The sequence below is a fragment of the Papio anubis genome, chromosome 1, assembly GCF_008728515.1.
Source record: "Papio anubis isolate 15944 chromosome 1, Panubis1.0, whole genome shotgun sequence".
Taxonomy (NCBI): Eukaryota; Metazoa; Chordata; class Mammalia; order Primates; family Cercopithecidae; genus Papio; species Papio anubis.
The window spans coordinates 187,557,169-187,584,122 of NC_044976.1; the positions used below are offsets into that span (position 1 = coordinate 187,557,169).

The following is a 26,954-nucleotide window of genomic DNA, read 5'->3' on the forward strand; positions in this document are numbered from 1 at the left end:
AATACAGGCATAAGCCACCAGGCCTGGCTTCAAGTGTTTTAAAGCTTGAACATTTCACAGCCTTCCCAAAATCAAACTTCAGTTGCAAAACCGTGTTCCTTGGCACTTTGCTTTTTTTTTTTTTTTTTTTTTTTTTTTTTGAGGCAGAGTTTCGCTCTTGTTGCCCAGGCTGGAGTGCAATGGTGCAATCTCGGCTCACCGCAACCTCTGCCCACCAAGTTCAAGGGATTCTCCTGCCTCAGCCTCCCAAGTAGCTGGGATTACAGGCATGCGCCACTACAACCTGCTAATTTTGTATTTTTAGTAGAGACGGGGTTTCTCCAGGTTGGCCAGGCTGGTCTCGAACTCCTGACCTCAGGCAATCCACCGGCCTTGGCCTCCCAAAGTGCTGGGATTACAGGCATGAGCCACTATTCCCAGCCACCCCTTGGCTTTTCAAATATTTCAGGGGGCCCTGAAGTGTCCAGCAAACAAGAGGTAAACAGGATTATTTGACATGTTTAGGTACATGAGATTGCCAAAATGATGTTCAATCTTCTTTAGGTTATATTTTTGTGAATAATGCTAATATAAGTTCAAAAATCACATGGGATTTCTAAAATTCTAATGTCTAAGTATATGCTGTCAACCATAATTAATGTTAAGTTATCATAAACCACAGAAATAACCACACTTCTTTGTTAATTGTGTTTATAACTGTAACTACCCTTGATATTTTGCTATTCACAGACAATTGTTGTCTTATTTTAATCCTTTTCAAAAGACGGTTTATAATAAGCCATAGAACTTTAACAGTTGCTCTCAAACACAGACTTCTGATAACTTTGGAGACTGTAACATTTTAATAAAGGAAAATGTACAGGACTCACGAAGAGCTGAAATATTCATGAATATCAAGCAAAACAAGAGTTAACTAAATGCACTTAACTCATAAAGGTGAAGAAATCTTTTTGACTTTTGCTTGGAATACTGCTGATCCATGCTTTGTTTTTCAGAGTCAAGGAAACTTATTTTGAACTATTTATGGCCTTCAATAATTGAGTGAGGTATATTCCTATGATCAAGATTTGGAGCATGTTTGTTTCTCTCTGCTTGGTTCCGCCAGAATTTGGAAACCATCTGTGAGTCTTCTTATGGCAATATAGTTGTTTCCATCAGTGCGGTAAGAATTCATTTTTCTTTTGCAACAGAACACAATTGGAGAAAGTGGTTACTTTACTGAGGCTGAGTCAATCTCAACTTGCAGAGCCCATAAAAGCCTAGTGGGAAACTGGCCTCCTACCCTTGTCTACACAGTCCCTGTACAGAGTTCATGACCTGTGGTCAGTAAAGAATGTCACTTTCTAATAGGTCCAGAAGCTCCAAGTTTGTCTTGGGACCCTAAGAGGAGAGAATCACCCAACTCACAGGTGTTTGAGGATACAAACCCATGATTGGGCTCAGCTTTAAAAGGTCTTATCTGAAATTCCTTATGGAACAAACTTCCATCAAAGTCAATCCAAAAGGCCTATATAGAAATAACTATTCTTGATGTACTTTATGCAAATAATCAGGCCAAGTATAAAAGTAAAGTCTATTTTGCAAACCACTCAGTCCTATGATGATTGGTTTTTTAACAACATGAGGACTAGACAGAGAGAAATCATGTTTCAAAACTTATATTTGCCATTAAATTCTAAACTCACTAGTTGTTTTTAAGTTTTTGCCCACATTTTAGACTAACCCTGCTTGTTCTCATGAACCAACCAGCAATTTCCGGCTGCAGCTCAGAAACAACAAAAGGTATGGGTAATGTAAAAGTCTGGATCAGGTCGGGCGTGGTGGCTCCCGCCTGTAATCCCAGCACTTTGGGAGGCTGAGGCGGGAGGATCACAAGGTCAGGAAATCAAGACCACCCTGGCTAACACGGTGAAACCGCGTCTCTACTAAAAATACAAAAAATTAGCCAGGCGTGGTGGCGGGCGCCTGTAGTCCCAGCTACTCAGGAGGCTGAGGGCGGGAACCCAGGAGGCAGAGCTTGCAGTGAGCCAAGATCGCGCCACTGCACTCCAGCCTGGGCCACAGAGCCAGACTCTGTCTCAAAAAAAAAAAAAAAGTCTGGATCAATATTCTAGTTCAACAAAGTAATAAAAACCATTTTTAAAATCCAGCTAGGCACAGTGGCTTATGCCTATAATCCTACCACTTTGGGAGGCCAAGGTGAGAAGATCTCTTGAGACTAGGAATTCAAGACAAGCCTAAGCAAAATACCAAGACCCTGTCCCTACAAAAATAATTTTTAAAAAAGTAGGTGGCTGTGGTAGCTCATGCCTGTTGTCCTAGCTATTTGGGAGGCTAAGGTGGGATCATCACTTGCGCCCTGGAGTTTGAAGTTACAGTGAATTATTATTGTGCCACTGCATTCCAGGCTGGGTGACAGAGTGAGACCCTGCACCCTCTTTAAAAAATCATAAAGCTGAAGAACACAATCACTGAATTAAAAAAATTTTTAACAGCATGCTTCAACAGCAGACTTGGCCAAGCAGAAGAATAAAAAAATCAGTGAACTCAAAGATGAGTCATTTAAAAGTAGCCAGTTAGAGAAGCAAAAACAAACAAACAAAAAAAGAGTGAAGGAAGTCTATAGGATATCTGGAACACCATTAAGCAAAACAACATAAGCATTCCAGAAATATCCAAAGGAAAAGAGACAGATAAAGAGACTGAAAAATCTATATAAAGAAATAATGGCTGACAAGATCCCAAATTTAGGAATAGAAGAGGATAGCCAAATTTATGAGACCCAAAGATTTCCAAACAGGTTGAAAAGTCTACACCAGGACATAGTATAATTAAATTGTCAAAAGTCAAAGACAGAGAATTATGAAAATGGCAGGAGAAAAGCACCTTGTCACATACAAAAGAGCCCTTGTAAGACTATAAGTGGATTCCTCAGCAGATACCTTGCAGGGCAGGAAAGACTGGAATAATACAGTCAATATATTGGAAAAAAAAAAAAAAAAAAAACCCTCAACCAAGAATACTACACCTGGCAAAGCTGTACAGCAGAAATGAAAGAGAGAGACTTTCCCCAACAAACAAAAACTAAAGGAGTTCATCATCACTAAGATCTGCCTTATAAGAAATGCCAAAGATCTTCAAGCTGAAATGAAAGGATACTAATTAACAATGTAAAAACATATGAATGTATAAAACTCACTGGTAAAAACAAATAGATAGTCAAAATCAGAATTCGCTAATATTCTTGTGGTGGTATGTATATCACTATCAACTTTAGTAAAAAAGGTAAAAACAAACATATTAAAAATGATTATAGCTAAAATAATTTTAATGGGCACACAATATCAAAAGCTGTAACATCAATAACCTAAAACATGAGAGATGGGGGACAAAAAAGTGTAGAATTTTTGTATGCAACCACAGTTGAGTTGTTACTGGCTTAAAATAAGATGTAATAATTATATTTTATGTAAGCCTCATGGTAATTACAAAGCAAAATCCTGTAGTAGATACACAAAAGATTAATAGAAAGAAATAAAAGCCTACCATCACAAAAAGTCACCAAATTATAAAGAAAGACAGCAAAAGAGAAAGAAAGGAACAAAGGAACTACAAACCATTTAAAAAATCAACAAAATGACAATAAGTCCTTACCTACCAATAATTAAAGGTAAAAGGATTATTCGATCAAAAGATATAGAGTAGGCTGGGTGCTATGGCTCACACCCGTAATCCCAGCACTTTGAGAGGCTGAGGCAGGCAGATTACTTGAGGTCAGGAGTTCAAGACCAGTCTGGTCAATACAGTGAAACCCTGTCTATAATGAAAATGCAAAAATTAGCTAGGTATGGTGGTGTGCACCTGTAATCCCAGCTACTCATGGGGCTAAGGTAGGAGAATCACTTGAACCAAGGAGATGGAGACTGCAATGAGCCAAGGTCACGTCACCAGTGCACTCCAACCTAGGCAACAGAGTAAGACTCCTTCTCAAAACAAAAACAGAAAGATATAGAGTGACTGAATGGATACAAAATTAAGATCCACGAATATGCTACCCACAAGAGACTCACTTTAGCTTTGAGAACACACAGGCTGAAAATGAAGAGATGGAAAAACATATTCCATGCAAATGGTAACCAGTAGAGAACAGGGTGGCTGTATTTATATCAGACAAACTAGACTTTAAGTCCAAAATTGTCAGAAAAGACAAAGAAGATCATTATATAATGAAAGAGGGGTCAATTCATCAAGAAGATTTAATTATTGTAAACAGTAATATATCTAACATCAAGGCACCTCATTATAAAGCAAGCATTAAGAGAACTGTAAGGAGAAATAAATGACAATATAATAATAGAGGGGACTTTATTATGCCACTCTTGACAGTAGATAGATCATGCAGGCAGAAAATCATAAGGAATCAACAGATTTGAACAACACTCTAGAAAAGACGGACCTAACAGACATATAAAGAACATCCTATCCAACAGCAGCAAAATACACATTCTTGTCACACACACATGTATTTAGAATAAATATGTCAAGACACACAAAAAAAGTCTTAAATTCAAGAAAATTAAAATCATATCATGTATCTTTTCTGATCACAAACGTATAAAACTAGAAATGAAAACAGAGGGAAAAATGGAAAATTCAGATATACAGAAACTAAAGAACACACTCCTAAGCAATCAATGGGTCAAAAGAAAATTTAAAATATATCTAAGAAAAAACAAAATGGAAATACAACATATCAAAACTTATGGGATAAAGCAAAAGAAGTTCTAAGTGGGAAAGTTTATATTGATAAACGTCTGCATTACGGGGGGGAAAAAAAAAAGACCTCAAACAACTTAACTTTACATCTCAGCAAACTAGGGAAAAAAACTGGACCCAAATTAGCATACGGAAAAAATAGTAAAGACTAGAGTAGAAATAAATGAAATAGAGAATAGTAAAACAACAGAAAAATGGACAAAACTAAAAGCTGGTTTTTTGGAAAGATAAACAAAACTTGACAAAACTTTAGCTAGAACAACCCAGAAAAAAAGAGAGAGGACTCAAATAAATAAAATTACAAACGAAAGAAGAAGCATTATAACTGATACCACAGAAATACAACAGATCATAAGAGACTATTATGAACAACTATATGCCAACAAAATGGATAACCTAGAATAATAAATTCCTGGAAACATACGACCTACCAAGATGAAATAATGAAGAAACAGAAAATCTGAACAGACCAATAAAGAATAAGAAGACTGAATCAGCAATAAAAAGTCTCCCAGCAAAGCAAAGTCCAGGACCTGATGGTTTTACTACTGAATTTCACCAAACATTTAATGCTAATCCTTCACAAACTCCTTCAAAAAAAACTGAGGAGGAGGAAATACTTGCAAACTCATTTCATGGGGCCAGCATTACCCTGATACCAAAGCCAGACAAAGACATCACAAGAAAACTACAAGCCAATAATCCAAATGAACACAGGTGCAAAAGTTCTCAGCAAAACACCAGCAAGCTGAAATCAACAGCACAGTAAAAAGATCATACAACATGATCAAATGGTATTCATCCCTGGGATGCAAGATGATTCAGCATACACAAATCAATAAATGTGATAAGCCACATTAATAAACCATAAAAATCATATGACCTTCTCAATAGATTCAGAAAAAAGACAAAATTCAACATCCTTTCATGATAAAAATGCCCAATAAATTGGGTATAGAAGGAATGTACCCCCCAAAATAAGAAAGGCCATATATGACAAACCCACAGAGTGCCCACTCTCACCACTTCTATTCAACATAGTACTGAAAGTCCTAGCAGGAGCAACTGGGAAAGATAAGGCATCCAAATTGGAAATGAAAAAGTTAAATTGTTTGTTGATGACATGATCCTATTACATAGAAAATTCTGATGACTCCACCAAAAAAAAACTGTTAGAACAAACTGTTAGTTACAGGGTACAAACAAAACATTCAAAATTTGCTTGTATTTCTATATGAAATCAACAAATTATCTGAAAAATAGATGTAAAAAAAATCCCATTTACAGTGGCATACCAACAAAAAATCCCTTAGATATAAATTTAACCAAGGCAGTGAAAGATCCATACACTGAAAACTATAAGACGTCGGCCGGGCACGGTATCTCATGCCTATAATCCTAGCACTTTGGAAGGCCAAGGCAGGCAGATCACCTGAGGTCAGGAGTTCAAGACAAGTCTGGCCAACATAAAAAACCTGTCTCTACTGAAAGTACAAAATTAGCCAGGCGTGGTGGCAGGCACCTGTAATCCCAGCTACTCAGGAGGCTAAAGCAAGAGAATAGCTTGAACCTGGGAGGTGAAGGTTGCAGTGAGCCGAAATCACAGCACTCTACTCCAGCCTGGGCGAAAAGAGCAAGACTCCGTCACAAAACAAAACAAAACAACAAAAAACAAAACTGTAAGACACTGATGAAAGAAACTGAAAATGACACAAATAGATGGAAAGATATCTCACGTTCATGGATTGAAAAAATATTGTTGAAATGTCCATCCTATCCAAAGAAATCTATAGATTCAATGTGATCCCTATCAAAATCCCAATGGCATTTTTCACAATCCTAAAATTCATATAGAACCCAAATATCCATAGCAATCTTGGAAAATAAAACAAAATACAGCTGGAGGCATCACACTTCCTTATTTCTATATATTACAAAGCTATAATAATCAAAACAATAGTGTATTGGCATAAAAACACACAGACCAATGAGACAAAACTGAGAGCCCAGAAGTAAGCCCACACATACGTAGTTCTGTAATAAATGATTCTGGGAAAACTAGATATTCATCTGCAAAAGAATTAAAATTGGACTCCAATCTTTTATCTTTCACAAATATTAACTCAAAATAGACAAAAAGACTTATATTTAAGACCTGATACCATAAAACTCCTAGGAGAAAATACAGGGGAAAAATTCCTTTACACTGGTCTTGGTAATTATTTTTTGAATATGACCCCAAAAGCATAGGCCAAAAAAAGCATAAACAAGCACAACTACAGGAAACTAAAAGGCTTCTGCATAGCAAAGGAAATATTCAACAAGATGAAAAGGCAACCTATGGAAGGGGGAAAATATGTGCAAACATGTATCTGATAAGGGGCGTGTGTGTGTGTGTCTGTGTGTGTGTGTGTGTCTGTGTGTGTATCATACAGTTCAATGGCAAAAAAAAAGAAACAAACCAAATACTCTAATTAGAAAATGGACAAAAAACTGGAATAGAGAGTTTTCCAAGGAAGACATACAAATGGCCAACAGATACATGATATGGTGCTCAATATCACTAATCTTCAAAGAAATAAATGCAAGTCAAAACCACAATGAGATATTACCTCACACCCATTAGAATGGTTATTATTAAAAAGACAAGAAATATGGCCAGGCACAGTGGCTCATGCCTATAATCTCAACACTTTGGGAGGCCAAGGTAGGAGGATCAGCTGAGCCCAGAAGTTTGAAACCAGCCTGGGCAACATAATGAGACCCTATCACAGAAAAAAAAAAGAAAAAAAGGCAAGAAATAACAAATGTTGGTGAGAACAGAACCCTTGCACACTGATGGTAGGAATGTAAACTGGTACAGCCAGTATGAAAAACAGTACAAAGATTCCTCAAAAAATATAAAATAGAGCTACCACATAATCTAGCTATCACACTGCTGGGTATATATCTGAAGGAAACAAAGTCAGTATCTTGAGATATCTGCACTCCATGTTCATTGCAACATTATTCACTAGACATGGAAATGTGTCTGTCAATGAATGAATGAATATATATACACATACATGAAGATAATGGAATATGACTCAGCCATAAAGAAGAAGAAAATTCTATCATTTGCAGTAACATGGGTAAAGGTGGAAAGCATTATGCTAAGTAAAAAAAAAGCTAGACTAGGAAGACAAATACTGTATGATCTCATTTTTAACTAGTCTAAAAAAGTTAAACTCATAGAAAGAGAGTAGAATGGTGATTGCCAGGAGACGGGATTTGGGGGAAAAAGTGAGATGCTGATCAAAGGGTAAAAACTTTCAGTTATAAGATGAATACAGTCCATGGTGACTATAGTTAACAATATTGTATTGTGTACTTGAAATCTGCTAACAGTAGTAGATCTTAAGTGTTCTCCACATACACACAAAAAGGTAACTTACGTGAGGTGACAGATGTGTTAACTAACTTGATTTTGGTAATCATTTCACTATATATATGTATCAAATCATTGCATTGTACACCTTAAGTCTATTCCATTTTGTCAATTATACCCTGAGATGAAAAATTCATGAACTAGGTAGAGATAAATTAAAGTATGTGTAAAACCTTTATACTAAAAGTGACATAACTGCTGAGATAAAGAAGAGCTAAATAAAAGAAGTGATATTCCATGAGATAGGCCATGTTTATTGAAAACTCACTCTTTTTAAGACAGCAACTCTTAGAGGACAGGTGCAGTTGCTCACTCCTGTAATCCCAACACTTTGGGAGACCGAGGAGAGAGGAACACTTGAAGTCAGAAATTCGAGACCAGCTTGGCCAACATGGCAAAACCCCGTCTCTACTAGAAACACAAAAATTAGCCAGGCATGGTGGTGAGTATCTGTAAGCCCAGCTACTTGGGAGGCTGAGGCAGAAGAATCACTGGAACCTGGGAGGCAGAGGTTGCAGTTAGCTGGGATGGTGCCCTGCACTCCAGCCTGGGCGACAGGTTGAGACTTCATGTCAAAAAAAAAAGCAACTCTTCCCAAAATCATATACATATTCCAAGCATTCTCAGTCAAAATCTGGGAATGCATTTTTCTTTATTATTATTTTTTAGAGATGGGGTGTCACTCTGTGGCCCAGGCTGGAGTGCAAGCGGCATGATCACGGCTGACTGAAGCCTCAGACTCCTGGGCTCAAGCAATCCTCCCACCTCAGCCTCCTGAGTAGCTGGGATACAAGTGTGCACCACCATACTTGGATAATTTTATTTTACTTTTTTTTACAAAGTGAGTCTTGCTATGTTGCCGAAGCTGGTCTCAAACTCCTGGCCTCAAGTGATCCTCCTGCCTCAACTTCCCAAAGTGCTAGGGTTACCAGTGTGAGCCACTGCATCCAGCCTGGGCATGCATTTTTCTACAAACTGACAAACTCATCCTAAAATTCAGATGGAAATGCAAAGAACCTGCAACAAATAAAACAACTTTAAGAATGAGAAAGGTTGGGAAGCTTACAACACAGACTTTATTACATAATATAAAGTTGTAATGATCAAGACTGTGTAGTACTCACATAGAAATCAAGGGAAGAGAAATAATGTCCCAGAAACAGACTTATACATCTACAGTCAATTAATTTTAGACAAACTAATTCTATAGATGAAAGAGTCTTTCCAACAAATGATGCTGGAACAACTGTATACCCATATGAGAGCGATGTAGATGACCTCAAGCCTTCATGCCATACATAAAAATTAACAGAAAATGGATAAAAGGCCTGAAACTATAAAGTCTCTACAGGAAAACATAAAGAACATCTTCACAACCTTGGGGTAGGTAAAAGTTCCTTACATAGGACACAAGAAAAGCAAAAATAATAAAATATTAATATGACTTCATCAAAATGTAAAATTTCAGTTCTTCAAAAGACATTCAGTTTAAAATAAAAAGGCAAGCCACTGTCAGGAAGAAACTATTTGAAATATGTGTATCTGACAAAAGAAAATATATTCAGAAAACATAAAGAACTCCTGCAACTCAGTAAGACAAACAAAAAGTGGACAAAAATTTTAGATAGACATTTTATAAAGAAGATATATGAATGATTAATAAGCACAAGAAAAAAATGCTCAAAATCATTACTCAATGTGAAATACAAATTGACATTGCAATGAGATACATCTACACACCCCTAAGAATAGCTACAATTTAAAAGACTGACAATACTAAATACAATTTAAAAGGCTGGCAAAGATGAGGAGAAATTGGGACACACATATACTGCTGGAGGGAAAATAAAGTGGTCAAGCACTGTGGAAAACAGTTTGGCAGTTTCTACTTACCATACCACACAGCAATTCCATTTCCTGTTATCAGCCCAAAAGAAATGAAAATCTATGTACACAGAAAGACATAGGAGCTTTAACCACACTAACCAAAAACAGAAACAACTTAAATTTCCAACAGATCTAATAAATTGTGGTACATCCATACAAAGGAATAACATTCAGCAATAAAAAGATTAACAAATGACATACAACATGGATGGATCTCAAAAGCATTGTTACACGAAGAAAGCTTTTACATAAAAGAAGCGTATGATTCCAGTTACTGTATATCTAATCTACAATGACAGAAAGCACATCAGTGGTTGCCTGAGGCTGAGGGTGGGAAAGATTAGCTGCAAGGACATGATGGAACTTTTAAGAGTGAGGGATCTTAATTTTGGTGGTGGTTATTCATGTGTATAAATTTGTCAAAGCTCATCAAGATGTACTATTAAATGGGTGCACTTTACTGTATGCTAACTACCTCAATAAAGTTGATTTCCAAAAGAACTCTGAACGTAGACTCCAAAGTTTCACATGCTCAGGGGCCTACTTGCCTTTCATCATCAACTATTGTGCTTCCCAGTCTTTCCGGTTGTCTGGGCATTTATGCTTGGTGTTTCCCACTTACACCTAATTAATGTCTACTCCCGTTAGACCTCAGGTCAAGGTGAGAGGTGAGGCCGGCTGGGCTTCTGGGTCCAGTGGGAAGTTGGAGAACTTTTCTGTCTAGCTAAAGGAGTGTAAATGCACCAATCAGCAATCTGCGTCTGGCTAAAGGTTTGTGAACACACCAATCAGCACTCTGTAAAAACGCATTAATCAGCGCTCTGTCTAGCTAAAGGTTTGTAAACACACCAATCAGTACTCTGTAAAAGCATACCAATCAGTGCTCTGTGTCTAGCTAAAGGCTTGTAAATGCACCAATCAGCACTCTGTAAAAACGGACCAATCAGCACTCCATAAAATGGACCAATCAGCAGGATGTGGGCGGAGACAAATAAGAGAATAAAAGCTGGCCACTCCAGCCAGCAGCGGCAACCCGCTCAGGTACCCGTCCATGCAGTAGGAGCTTTGTTCTTTTGCTCTTTGCAGTAAGTCTTGCTGCTGCTCACTCTTTGGGTTCACACTACCTTTATGAGCTGTAACATTCACTGTGAAGGTCTGCAGCTTCACTCCTGAAGCCAGCCAGACCACAAACCCACAAGGCAGTACAAACAACTCCAGATGCGCCACCTTTCAGAGCTGTAACACTCACTGCAAAGCTCTGCGGCTTCACTCCTGAAGTAAGCGATACCACGAACCCACCGGAAGAACAAACTCCGGACACATCTGAATATCTGAAGGAACAAACTCCGGACACACCATCTTTAAGAACTGTAACACTCACCACAAGGGTCCGCAGCTTCATTCTTGAAGTCAGCGAGACCAAGAACTCACCAGAAGGAACAAATTCCGGGCACAAAAGGACTTTCTCTAGTTTACTTTCCCAGCTTCTAGTTTCTGTCCTCTTGTTAAGTGCTCTCCTTGCTCCCAGTAAATGGACAATGAATGAAATGAAATGCCATTTGGCCCTGAGAGGACGCTAAACAGGAACAAAGCAGACTTTCATACATCCCCACTGCCCACACATAAAGTCCTGCTATATTTAAGAGAAGAAAGCTGCCAAGAAAAAACAGTTTGGGAACAGGGCATCTCATCTACTTTGGTGTTGCCCCGAGGAGTCTGGTCTAATCCTGTCTGGGTACAGGACAAGTTCTGGTTTCATTCAGTAAGTCCAACACTCTCAGAATGAAAGAAAAAGTTCTAGGTGTCTAAATCACTTAGAACTGAAATCAATGCATTCTCTCTATTTCTTTAAAGTAGTAATGGCCTAGACCCAGATTTTCAAAGGTTACTTTGAATTGCATTAGGTAATCACCTAATTCATTCTTTCTACTAATGTTGTATAGTGTAGACCAACATCTCCAGATTACCATCAACCACCCCAAACTAACCCACTCTTTGGAGTTGTAGAAAGATGCTAGTATGGCCTTACAGCAGCATACTCTGGTTTAAGGTAAGGAGTTGTAGTCTCAGGTCTTGCAATAATTACATGAATTTTAACAATTACTTTAACTTCTCTCTCTCTCTCTCTCTGGGGACAGATAGTCAAAAGTACTAGAACTGGGAAAAACCTAACTTTTTCTCAGATCTCTAGGAAGTGTAATTTACATTATAATGTATTATTTATCATCATTAGAAGAATGACAACTTTCTATACAGTTCCAGCTCCTTTATTCACGATTATGCAACTATGAATAATTCTTTGGCTCAAAATGAAGAATTATTGGATAGTCATAACAACTAAGGTATTTTTTTGCAAAAGGAAGGACAGAAGGATGGGGAGGAAGGAAGACAGAGAAAAAAAATCTCATAATAAAATATTAAAAGATGCTTAGGAGACTGAAGTTTGAATATTGCTCATATAACCTTCATTACAATATGCTATAAAAGCAGTTCACACAGTAATAAAAACTGAGTCAAATAACAGCCATAATAATTTTATGAAAGATTTTTTTAAAACCACAAGAATTTCCAAGTACATAGTATACGAAGCCAAAATGATCCATGGCAAGTTTTTAAAATATGAAAATGGGTAAGAGGCTTCTGTATTTGTTCCCTGTGCTGGTGCCTGCTTTTATCACACAGCAGTTCACATATTACAGTATATGAAGCAGCAAGCATTTTAAAACTTGGGAGAACGGAAGTTACTAACAAAAACAGCATATAAAAGATGTTCATTATTGTAACAGAGCATTTTTATCCTGATTTTTTAAAAACTCACAATTAGCATTCAAGCTATTTTTCATTATTATCTGCTTCCTTCGCTATAATACAAAAATTACATATTTTATCTACTAACACTGCCTAATTTGAGATCATAGAAACCATAATTTTGTTCATTTAATATTAAAATAATTTTATAACCTCACTACTGAGTCAAACAAGATGTTCAGATAATATTGTCTATCTAATATTACAGGTAGAAATAACTATAGAAATTAGGTATTTCTTGGAAACATTTTCATTAAAATTTTATAAGCATATGATATTTCTGTGCACTGCCTTTTTGACATTAAGTAATTGTTTATAAAGGGTAGGTAAGTTGTTTTATATACAGAGTCTATTTCTGTTAAGAAGGTTCATACATTACAGGTTTCTAGGGGAAAGTATATAATTATTAAACTAGCTGGGGTTTTTTAGCTAGTATTACCTAGATGTGAATTTTTCAAACACTCTGTTGGTTGAGTTCAAATATCATTTGATTTATTTGAGGAACTGTATTGTTTTGCAACTTCAGGAATTATCTTGGCATTAAAAAAGTGTGGAAAGAAAAACATATGTTACTATATGAAGAGAAAAAAAAGGTCCTACCTGTTTCAATCTCATGAAGAAAGTCTCTGTGAAAGTCTTTCTGCTGAAATACCAAAATCGCTCATTTGCAGGGTACACACGGACTACTGTCTCCAGGAGAAAGCGAACAGGCTCCACCACCTCTGTGACTACCATATCCACTGCCACAGTCATGTATACTCGCTTATCTGTAGTAGAAAGTTTCTGGGTTTTATGCTAGCTCTAGTATTCCTTGACTATTTTAAACAAAGTTTCCTCACTTATGAAAGAATTAATGTTCTTTACAATTGTAATACCTTCTATGTTTATTTTTAAATGTTCTATTAACATTTTGATTAAATAAGTATGCAAGTATTCCAAGCATGTTTCTTAGGAACTAATAATCCTAAGTGTCTATTAATAAATTACCTGACAATTTTTCTTTTTTCATTGCCCAAATTAGGTCTTTAATATAAAAATAAATAGAATACAATAATAAAGCATATCTTTTACTCTAAAACTACCTGATTTCCCAGAGAACCTCTAGAAAATCACAGAGATTTAACCCTTCATCTTATAAAAAAAGATAATAGAAATTACTAGGTTTGTTTAATGAGTTGCACTGGAAGGACTGTCAAATCAAGAGAGACACTCAGCCTTCTCTATGTTAAACTTGTATACATAAAATGTGATTGAAAGCTGGGCGCAATGGTTTACAACTGTAAAAAACTTTGGGAAGCCAAAGCAGGCAGATTACTTGAGTCCAGGAGTTCGAGACCAACCTGGGCAACATGGCGAAACCCCATCTCTACTAAAAATACAAAAAATTAGCTGGGCATGTTTGTGCGCGCCTGTAGTCCCAGCTACTCAGGAAGCTGACGTGGGAGAATCACCTAAGCTCAGGAGGTTGAGGCTGTAGTGAGCCGTGATTGCACCACTGCACTCCAGTCTGGGCAACCAGAGTGAGACTCTGTCTCAAAAAACACACATCACTGATATAAATACTTCCATGCTGTATGCTTCAAGAAAAGTCTCCAGAGATTTTTCAGTACCCTCATTGTTGTAATACATATTAACCCTCAGGAAAATCATTAATCAAAGTTCCAAAGAAATAGTCCTGTGTAGTTTTCATATATATATATACATACACACACACACACATATATGAATATATATGTGTGTGTGTATAAATATATATACACATATATCAGAGTCCTGACAAGTGCTTTTAGACAACGACGATATGTGTTATCAGCCAAAATTCTAGTTATGATTTGAAATGTTTACTAGGCCACAGCCTTCCTTTAATTTGAATCTAGAATCATCTAGGCCAGTGTCTGTAGGTTTTCTTCAGTTTCACTATGAGGAGTTGAAACATGAATTTCATTTTATTTTATTTTATTTACTCTGCTTGATATTCATTGAGGTTTTTGTTGTTTGTTTTGAGAGGAGTCTCACTCTGTCACCCAGGCTGGAGTACAATGGAGCGATCTTGACTCACTGCAACCTCTGCCTCCAGGGCTCACGCAATTCTCCTGCCTCAGCCTCTCAAGTAGCTGGGATTACAGGCGCCTGCCACAAGGCCCAGCTAATTTTCAAAATATTTTTGGTACAGACGGAGTTTCACCATGTTGGCCAGGCTGGTCTCAAACTCCTGACCTCAGGTGATCCACCCCCCTCAGCCTCCCAAAGTGCTGAGATTACAAGCGTGAGCCACCACAACTGGCCTCATTGAGGTTTTTGAATCTATGGCCTGGTCATTCCATACTATTTTGTAATTTCCTCATTCCTTTTTAAATATTTTTTAAAACTTATTTTCGCTACAATTTTTAGTTCTCTGTTAAAGGAAAGTCCAAATAACCAAGGCCACCATTGGAGGAAACCCTCAATAGTGTTTTTAAATATTATATAACATTCAGATTCATCAGCTACTTCTCTATTTATATTAAATTCAATAACAATTTTATTACATTCTTACTAATTACAGTCTTACTAAATACACCTGCCAATTCAAGAGAAACTAAAATTTGTTAGACATTGTACTTGACCTGAAGGAACTTAGAGAAAAGAGTAAGAATAACACAAGACAGAATATAACACTCAACTGAATCTTAGTGCAGTGGAAAGATCCAAGAATTTTCATCTCTCAGGGCCTAAACGTCTTCCATAAATATCAAACTTTATTTGATCACAAATTTTCTGAGTAATGTGTAATTTCAAGGACATCACTTAGAAATTTTAAAAATCAGGGCAACATTTTTGTGTGGCATATGAGATAATTTTAAATTTAAAACGTATACTTTGGAACAGAATATTATTATACTATCATATAGTTTATTTTAATAAATTATGAATAAATTTTCTTTTATTTGTGGACCAAATATATATTTTATTGCAAAATGAAACTAAATTAGGTGTTACATTAAAAACACAAAAACTATTTTTATAACTTGATATGCAAAATTCTTCTATTTTGTTCTTCAAAACTGTCAACTGGCTTATTTTTATCATTTTCGTGGCCTCCTTCTGAACAGGTATAAGAAAGAAGGTTACAGGTATTTGCAAGCCTATCTCCAGAAATAACAAATTGTGGATCTAAAAATTATTTACTGCTAATAAATGAAAAGTTAAATTTTATATAATCTTTTTTTTTTAGCCCTCATTTTTAGACAGCTTAATATATGATTAAATGCATGTGATTTATATAAATGGTGAATACTATCTTTAAGGAAATGAAAGAATAATTATCATTTTAATGCCCTTCATAAACATATTATATTTTCATATCAGTATTCACGAATGCTTCCTGTCATTAAGCAAAAGTCTACTGTGGGTATAAACTAAATAATACAAAATTAATGATAAAACAAACTGATCCATTATATTGTAAATATGAATTAATGGTTTAACGACAGTAAAGCAGTTAGGGTAGGAATGTAACTTACCAGGTAAAACTTTAAATTTAGTTTAAAAGTAGATGATGAAGGGGCAAAAAACATAGGCAATTAACAGCTATCTGGATGAAGTAGGAACGAAAAAACACAATGGAAAAATGAAAAATGTGACTAACATTTATACATTCTGTTCAATACTAGACATGATAAATAATATGAAAATGTAAAAAACTAAGAAGAAACTATTTGCTACAACTGAAATATTTCATATATATTCTAGCATCCCAAAGGCCAAAAGACTGGAGCCAATAATTAATAAATGGAAAACTATAAGTAAACTATAATGCAAAAATAGTTAAAATAATATTTTTTAAATATTCAAAATTCCAAAATATTTCCTTTTCATCATTTTCTTTAATATTTCTCTATCACTAGTCTCCACAAATGAAACAACTCTATAGTGGTATATGAAAACCAAAGCCCAAATGCTTTCTCTATAATCTAATAAAATTAATTTAGGCCAGGTGCAGTGGCTCACATCTATAATCCCAGTGCTTTGGGAGGCAAGAAGATCAGTTGAGGCCAAAGGTTCAAGACAAGCCTGGGCAACAAAGCATGACAAAAATAAAATTTTAAAATTAGCCATGCATGGCAGCACACATCTGTAGTTCTATTTAATAGCTACTAAGGAGGCTGAGGTGGGAGGATTGCTTGAGCATGAGAGTTTGAGGTTACAGTGAGCTATAATGCCCCTATACTCTACCCTGGGCAACAGAGTGAGATCTTGTCTCTGAAAATAATAACAATAATAATCATTCACATATCTTTTAGGGAGGATTTTTTTAAATAGTGGAGATTTCCCCCATAGAAGCATAAAGAACAAAAATGAACCTCAAATTCTCAATAGAAAGAATATGTTCACTTTAAGTGAGTTCCACATTTTTAAAAAAACATGACAAAACAACATTGATCATAATATAAAATGTAAAGCAAACAAAAGGGATCTTTTAAGAAAAGTCACCTTTTGGGGTTTCCTCATTAAGTGCCAGAAATATTGGTGCATTGGGGTTCCACATGCCAGTGATGACATAAGCTCTCCCATCATAGCTCTTTCCCATGGATTCCTATAAAAATTCAAACAGTAATTACTGATAAAAGATACCAAAAAAATCACTACTTTAAATTATATCTTACTTTAAGCAATACAATGTATTAAAATTTGGATTTACAGTCAAGCAGCTTTATATCCACTGTAAATTCTTTTCATCCTACAAAGGCATTTATTTAAATATTAAATTCTTCTACAGCTTTCTTCAAGCATGGTTTCTACTTAAAGACATGTACCCTTGGGTAAAAAGAGGCATACACTTACATGCTGAATCACAAAAACATAATATTGTTACAAAGTTATATTTAACTTGATCTTGATGCCAACTGTCCAAATCTCATATACACATAGGATGTATATGGTTTCTATTAAAACAATAATATAGAATTAGCTGAGGACAGTTAAACTGAACTAGTAGCTAATCACAGTAGGGAAAGTTATTTTTCTTCTAATATTCTAATTTTTAATGAATTCTTAAAATATTAATTTTGTTTATGGCCATTAATACCTTTAAAATTAACACTTTTCTATTTTCTGTATGTCAGGTATTTGTATACTTTCTTACAATCATAAATTAGTATTAGGAGACTAATTTTGGTTTGTAAGCAACATCCAAGTGTATTAACTCTCTCCCTCTACTGTTACACTTACTCCCTCTTTCTTCCCTTCTCTCCTTCCTCTTCTCCTCCATTCTTTAAGACTTTACTAAGCCGACTCTCACTAAAAAAGCCAGCAACTCCTATAAGCAAGGCTACTTATAGCTTGTGGATATGTATGTGGAGAGAGGGGTAGATGTTGTTCCATGAAAGAACAACATGCAGCATACAAGTATTTCCACATGCAAATGAACAGTATCTACAATACTTCAATTTTTGTAGCAATTTCCTCACATTATGAATAGAGACTGTTAAAAGGGTCAGACTAAAACAAAGAGAAAAACTTTCCTTTTTTCATTATTACCCATTCACAGATGTTTCTCTGAACCCCCTATAAAATTGTGTCAGTCATGTGGTAATTACTATGTATATTTTTCTAGTGTATTAGTAATACTTCACTAATCAGATTGTGTAGCTTGAGTGCAGGGACTATGCATTCCAGAGATGAAATACACTCAAGGTCATTTGTAAACGAAACCCACTCACCAACACACTCACCATGTTTACGGTCTCTTTCTCCACCTCTACAGACACACACACACACACACACACACACACACACACACACACACACAGGCATGTACACAGGCCCCTATCCTCCATCTTTACTCCCTAATTAAGGCTCCATTTGGAACAGGACACACACACACACACAGGCATGTACACAGGCCCCCATCCTCCATCTCTACTCCCTAATTAAGGCTCCGTTTGGTACAGGAACGGGTTTCTGACCCAAAAAGAATTCAATCCATTTCAAGATCAGAACTTGTGCTGTGCTTGAGTGCTCAAAATCTCTTTCAATCCACAAATACCAAAGAAAGTGGGTAGTCACCAGTGGAAGCTAAAAGGTTTTCATTAGGAGTCAGGCTATGATAGGCCACATATAAGACAAAGTTATAACAATTATGAAGTAGGGAAAAAATATATAAAGTACAACGTATTAGAAAAGTGTTAAGTGGTAAGAGAAATGGAGAAAACAAACATTAAAAAAAAAAACCTTAAAATTATAAATTATACAGACAAAAAAACAAAAGCAGATACTGGGAGGCAGTAAGTGGGGGAGGGAGCAAGTGGAAGAGAAAATAGCAGAAATCATCGTACATGTAAAACTGTTTCATGAAACTTTTACTTTTGCTTTTTTGCACATACACCATACACATTATGAGTATGCTAGATTACAACATAAAATGTATTTTTAACTGTGGGTATAGCTACTGGTCTAGTGTTAATATATGGTTAATTGTAAAGATCCACAAACTTTCTGAGGAATCTCTAGGACTTTAATTTAAAATTTTAAATTATGTTCCAGTTCCAAGAAACCTGGTTCTACTGAGTTTTCTGCTTTTCTTGGTACCTTACTGTTAGGCTTTTCCCAGGAATCCAGGACTGTGAATCAAAAATTCTCATTTTTGGCTAGGTGCAGTGGCTCACACATGTAATTCCAGCATTTTGGGAGGCCAAGGCAGGCGGATCACCTGAGGTCAGGAGTTCGAGATCAGCCTGGCCAACATGGCGAAACCCTGTCTATACTAAAAATATAAAAATTAGCTGGATGTGGTGGCACACACCTGTAATCCCAGCTACTAGGGAGGATCAGGCAGGAGAATCACTTGAACCCAGGAGGCAGAGGTTGCAGTGAGCCGAGATTGTGCCACTGCACTCCAACCTGGGTGACAGAGCAAGTCTGTCTCAAAAAAAATAAAAATAAAAAATAAAATTCTAATTTCCTTATTCCTACAAGTATCTTGACCAAATATATTCTCATTATTGGAAGAAAATGGAGTCTCTACTACTTGTACTCTCCCAAAAAAACTGTGTATGTACACACACACACACACACACACACACACACAGAGTCATCTGTTGCTTAATGTTAGGGATATTCTGAGGTATGTGTCATTAAGTGATTTCTTTGTGCAAATAGAATATACTGTACTTATAAAAACCTAGATGGTATAGGGGCTACACACCTAGCCTGTTGCTCCGAGGCTACAAACTTGTACAGCACGTTACTGTACCGAATACTATAGCAATTATAACAATACTATTTGTGTACCTAAACACAGAAAAGGTACAGTAAAAATACATTATAATCTTACAGAATGACCTTCAAAGTATGGCACATCATTCACGGAAATTTTCTTACTCTGCATGTGACTGTTATATATAAGTAATCTGGCTATTTCACTGAAAAATATATCTTCATTTATAGGTAGGACTTTCCTTTCATGAGGATCACATGATATTTGGGAGTGTCATAGAAGGAGTAAAAGTATTAATATCTTGTTTTAGAGGGCAGAATTAAGACTAATTAGGCAAAGTTACAAGAACTATGATTTCAGGTGATTATAAAAAAATAACTTTGTAATAACCAGAACTGTCCCTTAGACTTTAACAGAAGGCAATGAGTTTCTTTTCATTAGAAGTAGTCTAGCTGAGGTTTAATGTCCACTATGAAGATTAACAATACTGGGTAATAACAAATCACAACTGATAATCATTGCACATACAAGCCTCTCATTTGCCCAACTATTTATTGCAAATAAGCCCCTTCTCTGTCTGAGAGCATGAATGCTCACAACTCTTTTGATTTAGATATGGACTCGAAGGTGGGGAGGACTGTTCTGAAAGTTAGAGAGACACAGTGAAGGGGCCTCAGAAGTTTATACCAGTTCTGTAATTCTGTAATCTGAATTTAGGTTTTATGGACAAATCTCTGCAGTAATTCATCTTAGTCCTTTAAACTCTGAAAGACTATGATTAATTAGGACCTAGGATCTTAAAAGTTTTTAATACCTCAATCCTCCTAATCTACTTCCTCATGGAATTTTCAGGGCTCCAAAATGCTAATGACTTGCCTTAGGTAAAACCACTTTCATTACTGATATGTGGTTTAAAAAAAAAAGATGTAAGAGACATAGATCAGTATCTAATTTATGTTTTCATACTCAATTTAACTGGTTGTCCTTACCTGACCTATTCAGGCAGTGCTTCCTCTATATTTCTACGGCTCGTTGTACCACCAGATACTGAAAAGGTTTGTTTCCCACAAGACCATGAACCCACAGATGGTAAGAGCTATATTTTACTCACATACATAACCTCAGCACTTCACACAACACTTAGCAGACAAACAGGTACCCAAAAGCCTGAATAAACCATTCCTGTACTGCTATAAAATCAATATTGATATTACCATGAAATTACTCAAAAAAAGTTGACCTAATTAGTAATGTTTAACTGATATTTGCAAAACACAGCTGAAAAGATGAAAACATACAGTGCTTACTATCACTAAATATAAGAATCTCAGTTCACTAAGAAACTTTACACTTACTCTAAGATGATTAGTTTCCTATAACATTTCTAAATCACAAATTAAATGTTTTCACGAATTGCAATATTAGAAGGTATTTCCATTTGAAAGTTAAAATAGCTTGCTACTTTTACACTAAATATCAACTGTTGAATATATATTAACCTTTAAGGACATTCCTTAAATAAATATTACTCCTAGAATAAATATACTTTGCTAAAGACAGGTAATCAAGAAGAAATTCAGAAAGGGAAACACTTTAAAGAAAACAAAAGTATCCGTCACGAACTCAAATTAATAGCAGGGCATTAAAATAAATGAAAGGCACCATATTCACTCTGGAGATGCTTGTTATAATTATGTACTTGTTACTACAGGTTCAAAGAAAAAACATCTTTCTAAGAAGCCAAAAAAATAAATGGACATTGTCATAACACAATCCTTTTATTTGCTTTCAACTTGCATATGACTGTTTTGGTGGAAACTGTCCTGAATTCCTCTTTCACAATTTTAAGTATGTGTTTCCAAATTTAATTATTACTATCACACAGTTGCAAGAAATAATTTTGACAATATGACAAAATTTGTAAACAGAAAATACTTGTAAAATATAAAATAACTATCATCTATACTTGGTTAAGGTGCTTAAGATTATCATTACCATATCCAGTAAATGCATGTCACTGTTCTTCACGTTTCGACCTGGGCTTAATAACATTCCAAAACATCTGAAAATATTGGGGGAAAAAAGGAGAAATAAGGTATCAAGAATATATAGAAGCCCAGTGAGCAAAAAGCCTTTTTACAATAACTATACAATCTGAGCTCTGTATTTATAATAAGCTTTAGTTTTTTTCTAAGAACACTAGAAATAACTATTTATGAAGATACACAATAAAATCACACAGAAATAAGTCATATAAATTTCCAGATCTTTATTTGCACGTAAAAGATTACCAATGATAAGAAACTGCCATAAAAGTGGCCATAAATCATTCGTTGAAAGAAAATATGGTACAGAGAAACAAATTAGTTTCTAGGAAGGTAAGAGATTTTATTTGCCTTAGACTTATTCCAAACATATAGGTCAAAATCCATTAACCCAGTTAAACCAAAAAGGAGGTTTTTAAAAATAAGAAGATGACACTATGCTCTCTTTGCATCCAACCAGATTTAAAAGAAAGCAAACTATTACCCTGGCCCTCCACAGTCATGTTCACTAAGTAGCATGTTAATACTATATCCTCCGTTTTAAAAAAAAGTTATACAAATTTTATTACTAAATGTGCTATTAGTGAAGATATCATATCCAACATATTATTAATACACTGTTAACTATTTAATATTGTTCTGTGCTTCTTGATGCCAGAGAAGCTCTAGGAATCCCATCAACACTACCACTTTATTTGTAAAGGATTTGCATAAGCTCTAAAATTCAGCTAAATTGAAGATTTTTATGTTTGTTAGGCTACTATTAACTCCACTTTACATGTAAGCAAAGTGAAGTCCAGAGAAGTTAAGCAATTTACTCAAATTCATATTGCTATATTATAGGTCCCATAACTTGAGAAGCAATGTAATCTGTCCACAGGGTCCCTCTGCCAACAATGCATACCCACACACAAGAATGTTTTCATTGTAGCTTCCCAAAATTTTAAGATATGCTGTGTAATAATTTATAGAAAGGGTAAAAAATATAACTACATTAAACATAAGATTTTTTCAATTTCAAAGTAGTGGCAGCTAACCACTCAGCTGTGATTCTGATCCTTGTTGTTTTTTAAAGGTTTACTCTCCTAGTATCATGGCTAATGCTTACATGAGCAAGATCACTGGTCCTGTCCAAATGTAAGCTTAGTAAGGAGTAAATATATACTTCCTATAAGTGCTTGAGGATGACTTGCTCAAGGCTTCCTTCTGGCCCCCAAAAATGATCAGGTACATAGCAAAGCTAAAGTTGGTAAGCTCTGAAGATAACTTTTCAAATACAGTAAACAAAAAATATAATCTACAAGAGAAATAATTATACTCTAGTATTCATAATTTCAACTATATATTGCTATGATCTCTCTCCTATGAATTCTTGTAATAAACACTGTCTACACAAATTAAATGATAATTAATCATGCAATTCACTGCACTATTTCTTATACTACTGCCCTAAATTCTTGCTAAGGAAGAATAAAAATTTAATTCTTTTTTAGAAATAAAATTTGGTCCCTCTAAAAAGTCAGGTCAGTGAGAACAGATTTATCTCACACATCCTTACATACTTTGCTTCAGCTTGCATCTCTAATTTTTTTTGTTTTATGAACAATGTTCTATATTATAGGCTTTAAATTACAAACCCATTATCTAGTCACCACAATAAGTTAACAATTACCAAAGTATGTAAAGAAAAAACAAGTTCTCCCTTCTCTCAGCCTCCTTGGGAAACAATGCTAACAGTTTGGAATGTATACTCTCTTTCTTTCTGTTCTTTTTTAAAATTTAAAGGATTTTTTGTTTTTTAAGGCAGAAAAATATTTTTTTTTAATTTTTATTTTTATAGGCATACAGATTACAAGTGTCGATTTCTTACATGTATACATTATGTAGTGTTAAAGTCTGTCTGGGCTTTTAGAGTACCCATCACCCAAAGACTGAACATTGTAACCAACAGGTAATCTTTTAACCTTCACCCCCCTCTCCCACCCTCCTACCTTTTGTAATCTCTAATGGCTATAATAAAAGTTAAAGTTTAATGCCATTTTTTTCTCAAGCACTTCCAGGTGAATGATAAAACAGATGAAATCTCACATTTTCTTAGCATAATATTTCTATATTACATTGTACTGCAAAAGGAGCCTTAGAGGTTTGGATTTTTCTTAAGTAGCAATACTCATCACCTTATTTTGATCATCTTTAATGCACTAATCTTTTCCTGGCTTGTATTAAAAAAAAAAAAAAAAGGCCTGCCACCAACCAGCATGACCTTAGAGAAAGCACCTAATCCCCTGGGACTCAGCTCCCTCTTCTAGCAAACAGGAAAAGTGTAATACATGAACTTTAAGCACTTAAATTACATAATCATTTTCTGTCAAGCTGTATTAGTCATTTTCAAAATTACACTTCATTAAAGCACATCAGGATTCCTATGGAGGCCAGCAAGATCTATTAAGAATAATGTGTCAGAAATTAGATAGATATTATTAGTAACACTAACACCTAATGGGAGTATTAAGTGTTTCACTGGGGAGTTCAAAGCATTCAACGGTCTCTTATTAACTCATAAGGTAAAAAGCAAACTGCTAGCCCACCTATTTTCTAAAGGAGTTTACAGTATAGTGGGGGGAAAGTAAGTAAACAGGCAATTAGAATCTGATATTGTTAGTTCTAAAATACCTGTAAGTACACAATATTAACAAAGTATAGAAGAGACATCCAACATAATTTATAATATAGTGAATAGCTAGCTGATTTCACTCAAAAACTGAAATCAACCTCCTGAGAATGAGCTGATGATGATGCTATTATATCAATTATTATCATAGTAGTGGATATTATTTATTCAATGTCTTAACTTTAAGCTAGGCTCTACTATACTGTTGCATTCAAATTTCAAAGCAACCTTCATATAACAAATGATAAAACTGATTTTCAAAAAGAATGGTTTTGCCCAAAGCCACATAGCTACTAAGTTACAGGACTGTGATTCATGCCCATGTTTATCACTACAAAACTATATGGTCTTTTACATTTCAGCCTGCCAAGGGCTATCAGTAAAAGACTGTAAACTCCTTGAGGGACCCTGGGCAAATCACAGACCTCAAAGTCTCACTTTCCACATTTCTGAAGTACAAATACTTGCTTTCATGTTGATTACATCAATGTAAACTTGACATGAAAAAACTCATGGTAAAAATGCACTGTAAGCTATAAAGCGGTTGAAAATTATAAGTCATTATTATAATTACCATTATCATTAAGAAGAGAAAGCTCTGCCTTTCATAGTAGTACTTAGTGTTTACTCAAAATAGAACTTTAAGCAGCTTTTAACACCAAGTTAACCACCAGAACAAATACCAAAAACTCCATATCACTAATACACTTTAGATTTAATTGCAGGAAAAAGTGAGAAAAACAGATGTATTAATGTCCTGCAATATGAAACTAATTTTTTAAAAACTTTTACCTTTAGCTTATCAAATCATTAGGAATTATATATATCTCCATGAAGATAAAAATGGAAGGTAGGGAAGGAGAGAGAAAGAGAGGACAAGAACACTGTCTCTTGCTGTACTAAACTTTTATTATTAAAAATGAAAAAGTGACAGTGCCTGTACGTTGTGCACATGTACCCTAGAACTTAAAGTATAATTTAAAAAACAAATATTAAAACTTAGATCATTACCCAACTAGTATAAATGTACTTGTATAAATCAAGGAGCAAAAATTGTATCTCACAAGAACTGAGAAACACTATTCTAGGAAGCATTGTTGCAGAGTAAGCAAGCAATAAACAGTTACTGTCAAAAAAAAAAAAAGAAAAAGAAAATTAAGGGGAAAATAGAACTGCAAATAAGAAAATCTATAATGTAATCATAGTTTTTCAAAACTTTATGCAAAACACTAAAACTAAATAATTTCATAAAAGTTGGAATCTCAGTCAGTCTCCCCAAAGGGGCTAAAGCAGAAAGATAATTGGGCAAATCTTCTATTGTGTCAATGAGACTGTTATTTCCCTTACTAGAAAGACTGAAGTAGAGAAAGATACACAGGCATTTGTCACTATGTACGGTGGTGTAGAACCATAAAAATAAACATATAAGCTAAAACTGTATATAAAATGATCATATTTTCAAAGGGAAAAATTATGATTCTTCAGTAACCCTTAAAAATTTTTGTCCAAACTTCAAAAACTCTCTTATTTTCAGTTATAAATGTACAGGACAATTGTTAAAAAGTAAAACTATTATTTATTTAGCACTTCGTTGTTGAAGCACAAAAATTAAAGTATTTTAATTATTTGAAAAAAAACTTATCAAGAATATATTGAAGAGTGCTTGCTGCCTTCTCATACAATTTACAATACAAAGTATCTTTTCTTTCTTGGCAAGTTGTCATATTCCTTTCTAAGTTTGGATTAGCTTCCAAACTTTATCCTTTGCATATTCAGTGTTGTGAAATAGCTCCGAGAGTTCCTTTAATGTGAAAAATTCGCCAGAGTCATTTCCCCTGGAACATTCATCCTTTTCATCACAACCACTTTCCTTATTTACGCTGATAAGTTCATCTTCACAAAGCTCCTCTGGTTGCATATGTAGAGTCCACTGAATAGCAACAGTGTCAGCACTCCCGCAGACAGCTATTTCTTCTACATCTCCATACATGTCCTATTCAGATCCTGCAAACGTACTTCTATAGCGAAGTAAAAGTTTTGCTATACTACAGACATAATATTCATTGTTGCTCCCTGAAATGATGCCTTCAACTGCATGCTTTATGTCATATTTCTCCCAAAATCGAGATAAAGAAATTGCAT

General features: G+C 35.2%; 1 protein-coding gene across 19 annotated transcripts in view; it reads right to left on the reverse strand.

Annotated features, from left to right (window-relative positions):
• The window catches only part of RABGAP1L (RAB GTPase activating protein 1 like), a 786,378-nt gene that overhangs the window by 648,294 nt on the left and 111,130 nt on the right, over positions 1–26,954 (reverse strand). For 16 of the 19 annotated variants that reach the window (XR_004181472.1, XR_004181455.1, XR_004181462.1 and 13 more), the window contains 3 exons: positions 22,092–22,158; positions 17,372–17,474; positions 13,499–13,665 (listed from right to left, as the gene is read on the reverse strand). Coding sequence is in view for 14 of the 19 variants with exons in the window: in XM_031661559.1 (XP_031517419.1) it covers positions 13,499–13,665; positions 17,372–17,474; positions 22,092–22,158 (337 nt within the window). In the remaining 5 variants the exon portion in view is untranslated. The remainder of the gene's footprint in view (positions 1–13,498; positions 13,666–17,371; positions 17,475–22,091; positions 22,159–26,954) is intronic. The other 3 variants (XM_031661930.1, XM_031661890.1, XM_031661676.1) reach the window with 3 other exon arrangements.